The sequence below is a fragment of the Molothrus ater genome, chromosome 3 (genome assembly GCF_012460135.2).
Source record: "Molothrus ater isolate BHLD 08-10-18 breed brown headed cowbird chromosome 3, BPBGC_Mater_1.1, whole genome shotgun sequence".
In the NCBI taxonomy this organism is placed as follows: domain Eukaryota; kingdom Metazoa; phylum Chordata; class Aves; order Passeriformes; family Icteridae; genus Molothrus; species Molothrus ater.
The window spans coordinates 6,228,022-6,245,737 of NC_050480.2; the positions used below are offsets into that span (position 1 = coordinate 6,228,022).

Consider the following 17,716-nt stretch of genomic DNA (forward strand, 5'->3'; position numbering starts at 1 on the left):
ACAAATGTTTGGGACCAGCACTAACACTTTGACACTGCAGCTGGAACAGCTGCATCACAGAGGGCTGGCAGAAGCACCATGGCCGAGATGGCTCTCGGATCTATAAACAGCACGAGTTCTGCAGGAAAAGGCAAAGTCTTTCAGGAGAACCAAGCAGCAAAACTGGGAGATCCAGAGGAAAAAAGAGTCTCTCTCTAGGCCTGACATGAAGGCAGCAAACATCAAAAGAAGCACAAGGGAGTTCATGTAATGTACTCCCAAATGTAAACCAAACCACGTAATTCTGTTAAAAATGTGAAATCAGACTGACCAAGAAATCTAAGTTACTTTGTATGCCCACCCTCTATTTGACTATACATTTGCTGCTGTGTAAAATATGCAGAGGTAATTGCACCCCTCAGAACTCAAAAAAATAAGTTATGCTCTCTCATCTATTATCTTAGGTGGGGGCAAGTTTCTAGCTGAGCCATTGGTGGTCTGCTTGACTGGAAAGGTCATCAGCAATTCCCCAGAAAAAAAACAGCCCAAAGTCCAATTCCCTTTACAGCCCTTCTCATGCTGCAGGTCTCACCTCCTTCCCTCTTCCTCTCACAGCTTATTCTCTCAAAACCCCCCATAACTGCAGGCTGGGCTTCCTGCAAGGGCCCCACCCTCTCTTGTCAGCACTGAGGAGATTTCTTACCATGACCTCTGGCATCTGTCTAGGTGTACATGACGAGGGTCAGAAACTGGGAAAAAAGGAGAAGAAAAGGTGCATTTAGACAGAAATGGTATACACCAAATCTTCAGACTTGTCTCAGGACCTTCAGGGGTGACCCAATGACTGTAGTCCTTTTGTACTGCACAGGATACTTGAGGGATTTTGGAACTGCCTCTTTCCCTTATTACAATTCAGACCCAGAAACTCTTCCCATATGTTGTTTTCCATGATAAATTATTGCAGCAGCTGCAGCAGGAGCAATTGCTGGGAAAGTGTGGCACCTGCCTGATTGCAAGTGGAAGAGATAGCAACTTCTGGGAACCTGGCTGTCCTTCAGACTACCCTATAAAATAGGTCCAGGTCCTCTGCTTGCAAACTGTGCTCTGCCCTTGGTGCAAAAAAAAAAAAAAAAAAAAAAAAAAAAAAAATTAAAACAATGAGGCTCTGCACTAGCCACAGAGTATAAACAGGAGCTGGTAAGATTGTAAAATGCTCTTTTAAAAAATCTTTTTAAACACTGGGTTGTCAAATAACAGTCCCCAGACTGATAAAATGCAGTACTCAGGCATATCACTATGGAGCACAGCAGGATTTTTGCTTCAGACTAGCTGATAAAAAGCCTGATGTATCCCCATTCACTGAGCTATCCTTCAGGCTGTGCTTTTAAGACAAACAGCAGCAGCAAGCATTTGTCTGCTGTTTCTTTCTTAAAACCAAGATGTTTTGCAATTCAGGATTAACAGATGGGGCAGTAAGAAATGAGGGCATGGATTTTTTTATTTTATTTTTTTTGTCACTTTCTCAAAGTCACTTTGAGCAATGTTTCCAGCAATGACAGGCTGATGTCAGCAAGGGAAGACTCCATGCCTTGGCCAGGGATGGATGGAGCTGTGCTCCAGTGGGGCCAGGGAACCCCTGGAGGGAAACACCTCCCACACAGGAGGCACTTCCAGGCAGGCAAAGCCTCCACCACTATTTGCTGGGACAGAAACCTAGCAACACACATCACACATCATCTTTAACTTCACCCTTCTGATAAAATGAGCTCCCACTTTGGAGGAGGAAGAGGAGAGGAGAGGAGAGGAGAGGAGAGGAGAGGAGAGGAGAGGAGAGGAGAGGAGAGAGAAGAGAAGAGAAGAGAAGAGAAGAGAAGAGAAGAGAAGAGAAGAGAAGAGAAGAGAAGAGAAGAGAAGAGAAGAGAAGAGAAGAGAAGAGAAGAGAAGAGAAGAGAAGAGAAGAGAAGAGAGAAGAGCATTCTTACCTCCATCGCTGTCATCAAAATTTGTGATCCGCCCTCTGCTAAGTTTTGGAATGCATCTAGGGGCAGAACAAAAAAACCTTATTTCATGAGAAAGAAGCACGAATGCAATGCAGACATGAGGCTGTGGCAGCTGAGGGGCAGAGCTGCAGTCCCTGTGCTGGGATGCTCTGCCTGGCCACCTCTCATTCCTGTGCTGGGTACCCCTTCTGCCTTGGCCCTCGGATCACAGCCTGGGAAGGCATCCCAGGCCAGAATTTGGCAGAAGTGTAGGGACAGGCAGTGCTCAATGTGGCTGCCTTCATCTCCTCTCATAATGTGTTTCAATTGTTTTCCTGCCTGAAGAGTGACAGGAGGATGGTGAACTAATGAAACACATCTTCCCACAGGGAAACTCTCTGTTGGTCCTTTTCCATCCTCCCTGGCAGTGAGTGATCACAGTGTGCCCTAAAGAAAGTGGTTCTCTTGAAGTCATTATTATGCCTTGCAAGCTTTTTGCAGGGAATATAAATGCAGATGCTGCTGTTATTCAGCTAGAGTTTGAAATTAACATTGCTGAAAGTTTTTTTTTTTGACAGAACACTTTGCCATCAGGAAATTTAAATCCATTCAAATATTGTTATTCTATGTGCATATTTATATTGCAGTATGTCTAGGAGAAGTCTTCAAGCCCAAGTATTTGGATAAACTCAAAACACAGTATTTTGAGGGTTTTTATTTATTTTGAAATTACTTTTCTCCTAGAAATATGCTCTTATAACAGTAATAAAAAGTTGAAACAAATTTAAGTCTGTCTATCCTTGAACGACACATTTCTCTGGGAGCCTGGAATTTCCCACCCTGCATGGAAAAGACTTTGTAAGATTACAGGTGCTTTGAAACGTGCCCAGCCTTAGCAAAAAGGCTGCTGGGAGAGGGTAGGAACAGGGCACAAGGGCTCATTGCTCATCTGCCCCTTAGGAGGCCACCAGAGCTACCTGTGTGGCCCAAAGCAGGGAGGAAAGGTGGCACACCCAGCCTGCACTGCTCTGAAGAAAGGCACAGAACAAGGAAATCCTCGTGTTGTGCCCAGTGCCTTGACAAGGCTGCAAAGGCAGGGCTGGGCTTGCACCCAGCAGTCTTTTTAGGAAAAAGTGGCAGCGCTGAAATTACCTCCTCTGGGCAGAGGTAAGTGCTTCTTTACTGCTTCATTAACTCCAGTTAAATAGAATTTGCAAAGGAGATGCTGCTTTTCGTTTGGGTCTCATCTCTGGCTATCTTGAAAGGATGAATAATGATTTAATGGGACAGATTTTATCTTCCCCGCTGCATCCACATCATCATAAAGGTTGACTGCCTTTTATTCCCACTCGGCACCTTTATCCTCTCCTGTAACAAACTTATTCACCACGATCTAAAAAGTTTGAGAAATGTATTCCACATTAAAGCCTCTGTAAAGTGGTAACTGAAAGAGTGGAAAGCATTTTAAGATTCTCATTACAGACAGCAATGAAACTTTTAGATACTCCTTTCCACATGGATGCAAAGGATTTGTCTTTACAGTGGCTCTTAAAATGTAAAAGGATTTTTTTAAACAAAAAAAAAAATCCTATGGCACTAATTTAGGCATAAAAACTTTCATCTACAGCAAGTGACATGTATAATCACAAAAAATGGGTGTTTACAAGCTTCTTCTTTTTTTTTTTTTTAATGAAAGCATTAAAATTGGGACACGCTCTGATTTTACAACGCTTTCAGAGCTGCCTGTGCTGTACTCCCTTGAAATGGGATTTTCAGCAGTGGCATCCAAGCAGATCTGCTGACCACTGCTGGCCCATTAAACATCAGTGCTACAAACACATGGGAGGAAATGAATGCTCCTTTCTATGCACTGTTGAAACCCAGCTCATTCCAAAGATGGAATAAATTGCTGTAGCAGTGTTCTAGCACAGGGGTCACAGCTGCTGGCTTTAACTACCAATATTTCCATCAAAATGCTTATTATTAGAGTAGCAAAAATTACGATTTCGTAAAACACAATTTCATTTCCATTCAGGCAAAAGCTCATTTACAGGCCCTCCCTCCTTGCAAGTACCAGGCAATAGCTGGATGCAACACGGGGAATGGGTTTGTTTATCCACAGAGGATACTGGACTTCCTCCTTACCAAAAAACTGAGACAACTTTACTGAACACTGAGCTACTCTCTAGCAGCTGATTGCTCCAGTGTGTGGCATTCACATTCTCTGAACAGAGAGAGACATAATTTTCCCTCTCAGGATTTTTTTTTTCCTGGAGAAGCACAGAGAGAAGAAGATAAAAACAATTCTTATCTCTACTTGCTGCTCCTGTTGTTTTTGCACATGTGGAACATGTTAGGAAGATTTTTTACCTGAAGTGATTTGTCAATTGGATTCTGCTGAGGATTTTTTTGTTTCCTTGGCCAATTGGCTCAAAGCTGTGTCCTGGCTGTCTCAGACAGTCACGAGTTTTCTTTAGCATTCTTTGTAGTACAGTGTCTCTTTAATGTAGTTGTAATGTAACTGGGCAGCAACTGACAGAACCAGAGGACACAGTCTCAAGCTATGTCAGGGAAGGTATAGGTTGGATAGTAGGAAGTAATTTTTCACCCAAAGAATAATAAAGTACTGGAATGCTCTTCCCAGGGAGGTGGTAGAATCACCATCTCTGGATGTATTTAAAAAAAGACTGGACATGGCACTTGGTGCTATAGCCTGGTTGAGGTGTTAGGGCAAAGGTTGGACTCGATGATCTCAGAGGTCTCTTCCAGCCTCATTATTCTGTGATTCTGTAACATAGTATAGTTTTCATAAAGCAATTGCTCAGCATTCTGAATCAATGGAGTCAGGTGCCAATCATTCCCAGAGTTGGGGTCACCTGGTTTTCTGCACCAGTGCACAGGAGATAAATCCAGCTCCTGGCAAGCAGGCTGCCCAAAGAGCTGCCTGGGCCACACGTGGGCTCGGGGCAGCTGCGTCACTTGAAGCCACGCTGTTGGACCGGTACGATTACACCTTGTGTCGTGTCCCTTGACCCTCTCTGAGGCTGGCTGTGCAGGCTGCCCTGCTGCCAGGGGCCCTGGCAGGGCTGGCACTCACGGCTCATGGTGTCGAGGCGCAGCATGCAGCACACGAAGTCGCGGAAGCCAACCCTGCCGGCGCCGTCGCCGTAGCGCAGCGTCAGCAGCCGCAGCAGCTGCGCGTCCGTGGACAGACCTGCCGGGGGGAAACACGCTGGCAGGGGATGGAGCGGCTCTGATGGCCTCCTGCACCCTGCCAACAACACCCTCAGCCCCCTCCCCTGGCGTACAGGCCCTCCCCTGGACAGCTTTCCCCCCACATCGTGCCCAAGAGTTGGGGTAGGGTAATGGAAAACCAAAGTTGCCTCACTCACTGACTCCCATTGTGGCTTAAGCCAGCAAGCTGCAAACACTGAGCTAACTAATCTTGTGTTATCTTGCTTTGCCTTTCTAGCTTTTATTTGCTATAAGAAAGGGTGATTTTCTTTGGCTCATAGCTGTAAAAGTCTGAGTGTAGCATTTCCAATACCACCGGCTCTTTCTGCTAAAGAGGCAGATGCTGCATTGCTGCATGCTCAGGCTATTATGCTGCATAGCATGCCTGGGATTCTTAATTTTTACATTTTCTCTTCTATTAGAAAATGGTGAAGGGTGCATTTCTTTTTTATTAGCTGATTATTCAGTATTTGTGTCGCAGTCTGTTTGGATGGAAATCGGTATTCAATTGAATGAACAAAAATTGCTTTTTAGAATGATTCTTTTATTAGTTAAATAAAACTACCCTAAATGTGCTGGCTATATGAGAGGAATGATTTAAATATATTTTGCACTAAAAGCTGATTTGCAAAACAAAAGGGAAATTTTCTGCAGAGAGCTGGACTGATAGCTTTGGTTTAATGCCTTCTCTGAGACTTCAGAAAAGTCTCATTTGCTCACTCCAGGTTTTAGTAGCTCAGCTGGATGTGAAGTAACTTTCCTGCTTTTTCAACCAGCTCTGAACTTTTCAGTTTTAAATGAACTCATCATGGAGCTAAATTAGTTGAAAAAGCAGAAATAAAAGAAATGGCTTCTCTACACCTGTGTAGGGAGAGAGGGAGCCGATGGAAGTGGTTTAGTACCACTACTGACAAACTCTGGTTGCATGAGCCTAGTTGGAGGTCTCCAGCAGGAAGCAGGTACATTATGCTGAATAATTAAAGAATGGAAATACATTTGGGCTTAAGATACATTTCAAATTAAGGTAAACATGATTTTATATTCTTCTCAAATGAGATAAAGATAGTAATTAAAAATTAATCTCATTAATTGTCTTCTTTGAGTCGGGTTTTAAACCACTGTAGCAGTGAGCAATGAATTCTATTTTTAAGCTTTTGAAGACAGTAGGAATTCAATCAAGCTCTCTCCAGAGAGCAGGTTCCAGTAAATATTACTTATGGGATGCTACAGTCAAGTCTTACACTAGTAAAACACCAAGGATTTGGCCTGGTCAGTCTGGGATACACTTGCTCTGAAATCTGCTCACTTGGCAACATCTCTCAATCAACCTCATCAACAAAACTGAAGGGTCAGTCCTCTCTGTTCCCAAGACTTTTCAGCTGATTTGTAAGGCTACTTCCCAAACCTTTTATCTGCTGGATTCCTCCCTCTGGTTTTGGCCAAGATATTAATTACATAATGACTTTATGTTTCCCTATTTATAAAAATTATTTTGAATCATTTGCTGTTGCCAAAGAGGAGTTTGTAAATACATCAGGCCAACGCTGCTGCATTTCAGGGCAGCACTGCTGTTAATGCAGCTGGCCTGCTTTACTCTGATCCATTATTATTATTGGAAGCATTAGGAAAACAGTGAAAATTAAGCACGCACTGCAGTGTTTTGTTGGGGAAAGCACTGAACACTTCAGGGAACAGCTGGCTAGGAGGTGGATTTAGATACATTAATACCATTCCCAGAGATAGCACCAAGCTCCCAAACCCCTTCTGGAGTTCCTGCTCAAAAGCCAGGACAGGGATCATCCCATTGCCCAGCCAGATTCAAATGCAGATGTCTGGCTCAGAGGGCAGCAAGAATAAGCTTGTAATTTTCTTCCCCACTCAGAACTACTTGTAGTCAAACACGTATTGAGAATTTGCCACTTAACAGTGCCTTTTTATGCCTTCAAACAGCTGCATTGTTTTGGCTGGCAGGACTTTTCCACGCACAATTTTCCTCCCAGTTTTACACTTTAGCATCTTTCTCACAGAATGGCAACCTCTCCTTTGACATTTGGCACATCAGTGATCAGTGAAGCTGTGATCAGTGCTGATCACCTGTCTGAGAAGTGCAGGTGCAGCTCTGACAGAGCTTTGCATGGCTCTCAGCAGCAAAAAAAATAAAATTATATATGCGTCTGCTCAGCTGATGTCTTCCAGCAATCCTGTACCAGTTTCCTCCCGGGACAGCACCCCTCTGAGCTCCAGAAGCCAAATGGGAGCTGCTCTAGTGCACAATTCAAAGGGGATGGCTGTGCCAGAGATGTACTGCGTGCACAAAGTCTCCTTTGAGACCACTCACCTGAAAGAAATGCTTCACTCGCGTGCACTCACTGAGAGTTTCAGCACTCGGTAGCCAACAGAGGTCAGTGCAAACTAAATAAATGCCTGTCGCTGTGGCTTTCCCTTCTAGACTCAGTCACTGCCCTGAAGAGGAACTGCAGGGACTGAGGCAAGTGCAAGAATCCACTCCCCCTCTCTCCTTTCCTCCCCTGCTGGGTGTTCCATCCATGGCCTGGAAGCAGGTCTGGCCAGTGCTGCATTCACTTCTCTGCATCCTTCTGCTGGTTCCCCAGCACACACCCCTCAGCAGAGCTCTGATCTAACTGGCATCTCTGGGAAATCCAAGCCACTTTCTCCCCAAAAATCTTTTCTTTTTCCTTTCCCTTTCCCTTCCCCAGGGAAAGCAAGGGGAGCTGCTCAGCCCCTCTGGGTGTACCTGCTGCCTGTATGGCATTCTCCAGTTCAGCAACATCAAGAAATCCAGAACGGTTCCTGTCTTCCTTGAAGAAGATCTCCTAAAACACAGTGCAAAGGAAGATTTCAAGCTCTTACCACCATTCCCCACACTTACAACCACAACCAGCTCTCCCCCCTTAATAAACACGCTGCAAAGAAGTTCAGCAGGTGAGATGGGGTGGCTGTGACAAGGGAGACCCACTTTCAGAAGGCTCTGACAGAATGTTACTGTGTAAGAAATCCCACAGTTTGGGGTGGGCAGAAGCCTTTTTTCTTTCCTAACACACCCCAGCACATGTGAGGCACTGTCCGTGGGAAGAGCACCCCTATCTAGATGGGGAAATTGGTGGTCTCAGAGCATCTCAAGAGGAAGGGAACAAATTGGAGCCCACCCAAAGCTGAGTCTTGAGGAAACCCTCCTGTCCTGCACCAAGGCTGAGGGAGAAGGACCTGACACAGAGAAGCTGCCATGCCTGCCCTCAAGAATTTAGGTGGGAACCTAAATACCATGTCACTGCTTCCAGTGCTTATCCTGGAGCAGAAACACTTCTCCCAGACAAGCCTTTATCAGATCCACTACATTTCCACTAGGAACTGCAGAAATGAGGAAATGACACTTTTCAGATGACTCTGCTCAAGAAGTCATGTCAAAAGAAAAAAAAAAAATTGCCAGTGGTGGCACAGACATGGAGATTTCCATCAGATTCTGAGCCTAATTGGCCTTCCTACCTTGTCCCTCGATGCTCTCTGTGCTGGGAAAGCCTGGGCTGCTCATTTGGAGCACTCATTTACACACACCACTGCCTCCCTGGCGTGAGAGGAGGGAACTCTGACCCGCTAAGCAAAGCAAACAACCCTTGCAAGGCTTCTCCCCGCAGCGCTCCCAGGGCACCGAGCATCTGCTCCCCGCTGCTGGAGAGCCCCGGGGTACGGAACCCACGGAATCCAAAGCACCCAGAGCATCCACAGCATCCCGAGAGAGAGCCACCCCCTCCCCCGTACCCTGTACTTCGTGAGACTTCGCCAGAGGCTCCCGAACTCCTGCAGGGTGAGCCTTCCGTTCGAGTTGAGCTGTGCATTTAGTTAAGAATCGAGCACTTAATGAGAGCTGAACCTGGCTGGCTTTGTTGCTGCCTGCACAGAGCTGAACGCCTAAGATGCAGCCTCTTCTGTGGGTCACGTCGTGCTGAGAAAAGCAAGAGTTTTCCTGCTCTCAGTGGTGTTTGAATCCACCTTCTTTGTCACACTGCACAGCTGCTCATGCCTGTGCTCACAAACCACAAAAGGTTTCTATTTATAAGGTGCCTTTATCCACAGGGGAAGCTGTGGTGGCATTTAGCCCTGGAGCACCCCTGTGAATGAACGTGGCCCCATGGCCTTGCCTCTGCACAGGATCTGCTCTGCCTGGATCCTCCAGGAGAACAGGCACTGAGGAGCCAAGGGCACGAGGAGATGATCCCAAACCTCCCTTCCCCACCCAGGATTCCTGGGCAGACACACAGCACCCACCCCAGTGCAGGATGGTGAAAGCAAAACTCATCACCACTGAAATACAAGCAGACAAATGCTGCTGTCGTGGAACCTGAGTGAAAAAAGCTGATCCTGGCTTTGCAGGCCAGGATAGGTCACACTGTACATGGGTTATCTGCAGGCCAGAGAATTAAAAATCCATCCTGAATTACAGCAGAGCAGAGGCTTTGTCAGCTCTTTGCAAGTGCCATGCATTCACAGTGCCCACTTATCCCAGGACAGGGGCTTTGCAGAGGAGGAAAAGTCTCCTTCACTGGCTAGGTGCTGAAAGCTGGAAAGAGAGAGGGACTTCTGGTCATTTTAATTCATTCTCTGGCAGTTTTTAAAGGTCTGAAAATGTCTCAAAGCTTTTTCGAGGCATGGAGGAAAAGAGACAATGAGCAAGCAAAGGGGAAGAAACAGAGGAGGGAGATGTATGTCTCCATCAAGGAGCCCTCTTGTTCTACAATGGCCAGAAATGTGTTTCTTGTGTTGTCTTGTTAACAGTAAAAAGACTGACTCACTCAGCTAATAAAGATACACTGGAAATACACTCTGGGATGGCCTGTGAGGCCAGTGCCTGGCATTCAGCAGTGACAGCGTCTCTGCCCCTGGCACCAGCACTGCTGGCAGCCTGCTAAAGTGCCACCCTGGGCTGTGCAACCACCACAGAACAGCTGAGCTATGCCTAAACTCTGTCCTGCCTCCTTGTCTCAGCTCTGCCTGAGACCCCCACCCAAGGGTGAAGCTTAGCCAAGCCCCAGAGAGGACAAAATGAGAGCAAAGAATTGGCTGGCAGAAAAAAGGCTGATCCTCACCTTGCAGCAGACACAGCAGAGCCAGGGCATGCACAGCAAAGTCCTGCATGGACTATGGGACAGTTATTTATTGGGGATTTGGGCTAATATTTACTTGCAGGTTCTCACAGTGGGATGCTCAGCTCAGCCATAACTCAAGGCAAGGATGGGCAGCACCAGGGAAGTTTATTGCTTCTGCTGAAAGGATACATCCATCAGAGCTAAAATGCCTCTGCATGAATCAAAGCTGAATCTCCCTCCCAGGCTGGTCATTTCATCTGCAGGGATTGACAAAACAGAAGGAATTAGCAAGAGCAAGGGCTGTGACAGGCACCAGGACACCGTTCTGAGGCAAGGAGGACACCAGGCTGAAGGCTCCTACAGCTGAAAAGCCCCAGCTCTGGCTCAGGGTCTCACACAGCAGCAAGGGCTCTGTGCCAGGCTGAGGGAATCTGCACATCTCAGACACCTCTACCTTCCCCAGGGACAGGTGCCCTCTGTGGGCTCACCCTGCCCACGGATGGAAACACTTCCCTCTTGGCATAAGGGAAATGGCAGTGACAAGAAAGGCCACTTGTGCTGATTTAGCAAGCCCTAAGAGCACTTTGAGCCTGGCTGAGCACCTGGCTGAGCTGGCTCCAGCCCCCCAGCTGTGCCCCTCTCATGCTCTCATCCCACAGCGCAGGAAGCCACAGTGAGGATTGTTTAAGGAGCATCAGGACACCATGAAATCCTGTGACTAATTGACTCTAGTCCAAGGATAGGGAAGCACCAAAAGCATCAGCTGGGCTGCAAAAGCTTTACCTTGGGAGATCACTTCATTAAGGAGTTGTTGCAGCTGCGAGGCATCGATAGTTGAGCCCTGATGCGAAATAAAGCACAAAGAGATGTCTGCGAGCAAAAAGTTTTCTCCTGTGTCACTTTTGCCCAACCCTTTTTTTTCTCAGGCACTGTGGCAACCAAGAACCTCTGTTCATATCTACCAAAGGAGCAGCAACATCCTCTCTGGAGCACGACCAGGCTCTCCATGCTGCCGGGCCGCTCCAGCTGCACTCCCATCACCACGGGGTTTGCTCTGCAGGGATGGGCAGCACAGCAGGCACTGTGTGGCTGGGCTGGGGGCACAGGGGACACCCCCAGGGCATCCCTGCTCGTTTTCACCTTCACGCATTGAAGTAACCATTAACTGCCAGAGGTTCATTGTGCAGAGACTTTTGACAGCGATTTTTTTTCCTCTTGACTAAGTCAAGGAGTTCTTTATAACAGTTTATTAAACCATTAAAAGCATCTCCTGTGAACACAGAGCTTGGCTCTGAAAGAGCAGGAATCAATTACTCAAATGCTGACTGATGTCTGGTTTCCAAGTGCTGAGAAGGCAAATGGAAAATGATGCTGATGAGAGGGGGGGGGACTACCCAAGGCTTTCTAATTGCTTTCAGCAAATAAACAAACCAAAGCAAAAAAAAAAAAAAAAAAGAAAGTACACATGCAAGCCCATCACCAGCTCAACTATAAATCTCCAATATTCCACTGATATATGGCACTAGACAATCTATCCCAGCTGAATGTCCCATTTTTCTGGGGGTTTTGGCAGGTCAATCAATACCATTTTCAGGGTATCCACATGAAGATGGAGCTTTATTTCAAAAAAAAAAAAAAAAATTCTAAATGGATTTGTATCAACATCATAGATCAGTTTTTCTGCAAGTCCGCATGTGGGGTTTTTTTTGGTTTTTTTTGTTTTTTTTTCCCCAACAATATGTTTTAGAGAGGGTACCTGCTTAGCGTGTCTTAGGAAAAGAGCCTTATAGAAGCTGCCCTGGTTCTGTCTTGGTACATCCTGCATTGAAAACAAAGAGCAGACATAAATAATTCAGCTACAAAACAACTGGAGGCAAAAGTCTGTAGATCCAGACAGCACTTTAGAGGGGCAGGGAATGTGCAGCACAGGCTGCAGTTTTCACACCCCCAAAAGAAAGTGGACTGCAATGAAGGAAGAAGCTTATTTTGGGTGTTAGCAGCTGGTACAACCAGGAAGGAACAGTTCAGGGCTTAAGGAAGATGACAGAACACATCCAGAGTGGAATTCAGCAAGTCAGTACATGAGTATGGAGAGACAAGGCCTGATCCTTATTTGTGGCCCTTGGTTGGGACCACTGCTCAGGGCATGGGAAGATTCATGTGAACCAAGAAAACAGCATGAGCTGACTTTTCCTTTCTCTTGTACCTTCTCAATCCCAAGACAAGCTTGGACTATACCTGAGCAATTGCAATTCAATGGTTAAGTGATTTTTTTTTCAACCTTCCAGTGACAAGATCCACCAGGCACTAAGGGGAATTATCCTTAAAGTTATAAAATCTTCAGAAAAAAATCTAAGCCCAATACCCAATGCCTTCATCTCTGTATGAGATACTTCATAGCAAAAAAGCCCAAATACCTGAACAGGAGCAGAAGCTGTGGGTACCACAATTCATCAAAGTCAGAACACTGGCTAAGGACAACAGCCAGGTAAACTGACAGCTTGTCAGTGGGAAGAGATAAAAAGTCACCATTTACACCACCCCTCTAATGGGGCTTAATTGTGTGCTGGAAAATGAATCACAAGGAAAGGATTCAGCTTTCTGCTCTCCTTCACACCTCTGGCTCCAAAGATCTGTGTCTCTGAAGGTTGTAAATAGCAGCCTCTCAGTGGCAGGGCTTTGCTGGTGGCACCAGCAGGGGCTGGACCAGCCCTGGCAATGTGCACAGCTCACAGCAAGAAGTCAAAAAACCCACGGTGGCTGGGCTGGAGGGGACAAAATGGGGGTTGGACTAGAGATGCAGCCAGTTCCAAACTGTGGTTTGCTTTATGTCTCTGTCTCAGAAGATATCCTGAGGAAAAGCAGCAGAAATCTGATTTGAGTCTCATCTCTATGATCTCCTGTGCTTTATAGGGTACAAGCACTCAAATGGAATCATTCCCATGGGGAAGGCATGTCCAATCCCACTCATAGGAATGAAGTTTCCCTCTCTCCCCCCTATTAATATGTACCCATTTTACAGACACTGAAAGAAATTAGAATCTTTTAAGCATTCTCTCCCCTGCTATATTTGGTTTGTCCAAGTGTTAAATATGGTGAGGTGAAAAGGACAGATGGACAGACTGACAAAGGGACTGTACAAGACCTGTTTCCTCAAAAATCAGGTTCTGAAAGAGACACATGAGAAGAGGAAGAGCTTTGCTGTCACTCCCATCTCTCCAGAGAGGTGTCCTGCCCTCCCAGCAAGGCTGCAGGGTGCCAAACAATGGGGCAATAGTGGGTGGTAGAGGGAGAAAAGAGCAGATGAAGAGGAGTCAGTAGAGGTGACCAAATGATCACCACCAGGACCTGCACCAGTTTCCAGACTCTTACCATGGGCAGCCCTGGGCTGGTCAGGGAGCTTGAGTTCCTAGAAAAGAGTTCCAAGAATCAAACTGGGAGAAAAGAGCCCTTTCCAGAGCACTGGCTTGCAGCTGTGGAGGAAGGCAGGCACCACCAGCAGCCCTCACCCAGCCCACAGCCCCACAGGATGCTCAGCACCCATGGGCCAGCCTTGGCCCAGCTCAGACAAGGCTGCTGCACCACTCCTGGGTCTCTCTGTGCAGACAGGGTTGAGTCTCCAGCACAGAAAGGTAGTTTGTGTCACCCTGAGCATGCCAGGACTGAGCTCACCACACAGAACACAGGGCTGCCCTGCCTTGAGCCACAGAAATTTTTCACCTCCTTTCTCTTTGCTCAGCTTAACAGTCAGGAATAAAAACAGCATCTGGGCTATTAAAAGGCAACATCTAAATGTCTGCAGCCTGCCTGAAACTGGGCCAGGGTCACCATTGCTAAGACATCACATTCAGTACTCGAGTTTTGCTTTCAGTAGAGAAATTAGACAAGCCAGGTTCTATTTTTATAACATCTGTGCAGGTAAGTGCTGCAAAGAGCCACTGGAATGTCATCTCCACGCCTGGCTGAGCTCAGGAAGGTCTGTGAGGGTCAGAGGCTCTCCTGAAAAGCTCACTTCCAGGGCTGGGCTGTCTCACACATGACTCACTCTGCTGAAGGCAGTCCAGCCCAGAGCACACACTCCTTGTGTTTGCTTCCATAACTCAGGAGCTGCCTCAGCTGGTTCCAGGCTGTTTTTGCCAGGGGCCAAAGCCTGGAAAGCAATCTCATTACTAAGATATGGGCCAGTGAGGTCAGAGCTGCAATCACATCCACTCTAAAGCTTGCTGAGGGGAAGGCAGTGCACAGTGATGCTTGCATGCAGGTCATTTGGTGAGGCTGGATGCTGGGACTCAAAGCTCGCTCACCTGGAGTAAACCACACCCAAATATAAACAAAATACCACATTCACGTGGCAATGTGAGAGTGTGTGTGGTAATAGCTGCCTTTGCATGAACTCAGACACCATTTTTCCACTAAACTTATCTTCAAGGCTGCTCTCATGCCCACAGGGAGCTCTGCCTGTCTGTGAGGTGGCTGAGTAAAAGGATTAAGGCCTTTCACTGCTCTTGGCTTCTCCAGGTCCCACTCTGAGCAGAATGGGACCTGTTCCATCTGGCATCCAGTCAGCAGAACGCAAGAAAATACTGAACAGCTGCTAAGAATTAGGGAAAACAAGCTCCCCATCCTCTTTTCAGCAGAGAGAAATGTCCCCACAATCAGGGGTAGAGGACACATCTCACAATTATTGCTCTCTTTGTAGCAAAGCTGGGACCCTTGGTGGCTGTAGATGAGCTCCTGCCCTGCTCTGCAGTGGCCACCCTTGTGCAGCTGAGTGCACACCTGATCCCACTCACCAGGTGCTTGGCCCTCCTCTGTGCCTTCCCCACCCTCCAAGGACACACCAAAAGCAAATTGCCACATCTTGATAGCAAAGAGTTAATTCCTGGCACTCTCTGGCTCTGGGGCCTTTAAGGAGTGTGTATCATCTTACTCATGGTAGTCCCGATTCTTGATGAAAATTCGTAGGAGAAATTGGAATTCCTGGTCCTCTGCTGCAGCAGGAACCACGGCGTAGGTTCCTGGGCTCAGGATCAAGAAGCTGGTCACATCTCGAGCCTGGAGAAAGGTTTGCTTCAGAACTCTGGAGTTCTCCTGAAAGAAAAATACAGCTGGCTATCTTCTTGTTAGGGACCAGAGTAAATCAGGCAGCACACTCACACAGCCTGCCATCCCCACACCTCTCTGAGTACACACTGCATCCCCCGTGGCCTGAAAAGCCCAGCCAGGGGACAGGCTTTTCTCAAGGACATATCAGAGTTGGTCAAAGGTGGAGAAAGTGAAAGAAACAGAAGCCAAAATGAGCTTAAGGAGATTTGAAGAGAACTTCAATTAACATTAAGCAGATTTCACGAAGGAATCAAGGATGAATGCTATTACTAAAAAATTCCCTGAGATCTTCTGTGACTCAAAGAGGCCTCTAAACATGTCACCCAGATGACAATGCTTCAAGAATCCCAATCCAAACTAGCAAGTGTCACAAGAAAACTGAGTATTCTGATCTTTCATCTGTTATTCCAGTATTTTTTTGCTGAGATGAAACAAGTACAATGCAACAGCTATTACTATGATGACATGTAAAGATAGCATAATAAAAACCCCTTTCTTAACATATTCCCCAAAATATATCAGCATGTATAAATTCCATTTAGAATGGTTATACAGCGTGGCAGGGTTATTTATGAGCCATGCCTTTGGGAGACAATAACATAAAACTGCTATTTTGGAAGGAAAAAAAAAAAAAAGAGGATGACTAGTGTTACAGAGGGCTGGGAGGTACACAGACTGCCAAGTATTATGGGTCAGATTTTGAGCAGATAGAAATGAGCAGTGCTGCAAAGAAATAAATGCTGTAATACTTTTTCCCCCCACTTTTGAGCCTTATTCCACATTCCTTCTGGTAAAAAGCAGAAGCAGATTAATATCTCAATGGAATCAAAACTGGTGTGAGATAAGAATCAGCCTCTATACATTTCTCAGCTCTATCACACCACATTAAACTTCCCTCACAGCCATGTATTAGTGTTCCACGTCTATATTTAATCAAAGGCTTCCTAGAGCTATCAGATACGTCCATTCTGCTTTGCATCCTTGCCTTGCACTGTATTCTCCTCTCATCCTGCCAGGGGATAATGCTCCTTTTAATTCACAGCAACAATTTGATGCCTCTCAAAAGGTACCGAACAGCGGATGTGTGCCATTCACATTCTCTGAAAAAAACCCTTTGCCCAGGACTTTTCCCCTGGGAAGCTGAGAAGCCTCAGAGAAAAGAAAAACAATTCTTATGTCATTTGCTTCTCTTGTGTTTTGCTCATGTGGAATGTGTTTGGAGATTGTTTACCCACAGGTGATTGTTTCATTGGATTCTGCTGTGAGTTGTTTTCACTCTTTGGCCAATTGGGGCCAAGCTGTGTTGGGACTCTGAGAGAGTCACGAGTTTTCATTATTATCTCTTTAGCCTTCAGTATCTTTTCTGTATTCTTTAGTATAGTATAGTATTCCTTAATATAACATAGTATAATAAAATAATAATTTTTCATAAAACTATCATATTATCATAACTAATTATAATAAAATAATAAATAATAAACATGGAGTCAGATGCTTCATTCCTGCCTTCGTTGGGGCATTCCCTGCAAATACAACATGGATGATGCTGCTGATGAATCACGGCAGAGAAAGCAGATCCGGGAGGAAGAGTCAAGCCACATGAATCTTGCCGACTGCACTCTCCTTGTGCAAAGAAACCCCTCGTAAACTCTTCCCCAGAGGTGTTCTGACTGCTCTCAGGCACTGAGGCTGAACACTGGGAGATAAACTGAGGGAATGGCACTCACACCCAGTCTGGTTTTAGCTCCTGGGCTTGGCTTTTGCTGCTACCAGGACAGGACACCAGGCTGGCTGTGAGGAGCTGGAAGGGCAGCTCTCATATTAAAATACTTAGATTGTGTCCATGAGGGAATGTTTTCTGTATAATCCTCTGTATGAATGCGCACCAATATCATCATATTGATAAAAGCTATGGTGTGTTGTATTTTTTGGGACCGCCGATGAAGGGAGGAATGATGAATCTGACTCCATGTTCTTAGAAGGCTAATTTATGATTTTATGATCTATATTATATTAGAGAATGCTATACTAAAACTATACTAAACTATACTAAATAATAGAGGAAGGATAAAAGATAATAATGAAAACTCGTGACTCCTTCTAGAGTCCCAACACAGCTTGATGGTGATGGATCATTAAGCAAAAGCATGTAAAAGTAACAATTCACATGAAACAATCACCTGTTGGATAAACAATCTCCAAACACATTCCAAAGCAGCAAAACACAGGAGAAGCAAATGAGATGACATTGTTTTCCTTTTTCTCTGAGGCTTCTCAGCTTCCCAGGAGAAGAATCCTGGGAGAAGGGTTTTTTTC

At 45.9% G+C, this 17,716-nt stretch overlaps 1 protein-coding gene across 1 annotated transcript in view; it reads right to left on the bottom strand.

The window, feature by feature from the left end:
• The window catches only part of CAPN13 (calpain 13), a 49,368-nt gene that overhangs the window by 2,187 nt on the left and 29,465 nt on the right, over positions 1 to 17,716 (bottom strand). Inside the window, exons 11-20 of the mRNA XM_054514331.1 lie at positions 15,225 to 15,385; positions 13,667 to 13,703; positions 12,051 to 12,113; positions 11,078 to 11,135; positions 10,484 to 10,551; positions 8,970 to 9,038; positions 7,948 to 8,026; positions 5,056 to 5,172; positions 1,962 to 2,017; positions 683 to 728 (exon numbers count right to left, since the gene is read on the bottom strand). Coding sequence (XP_054370306.1) covers positions 702 to 728; positions 1,962 to 2,017; positions 5,056 to 5,172; positions 7,948 to 8,026; positions 8,970 to 9,038; positions 10,484 to 10,551; positions 11,078 to 11,135; positions 12,051 to 12,113; positions 13,667 to 13,703; positions 15,225 to 15,385 — 735 coding nt within the window. The 3' untranslated portion in view covers positions 683 to 701. The remainder of the gene's footprint in view (positions 1 to 682; positions 729 to 1,961; positions 2,018 to 5,055; positions 5,173 to 7,947; positions 8,027 to 8,969; positions 9,039 to 10,483; positions 10,552 to 11,077; positions 11,136 to 12,050; positions 12,114 to 13,666; positions 13,704 to 15,224; positions 15,386 to 17,716) is intronic.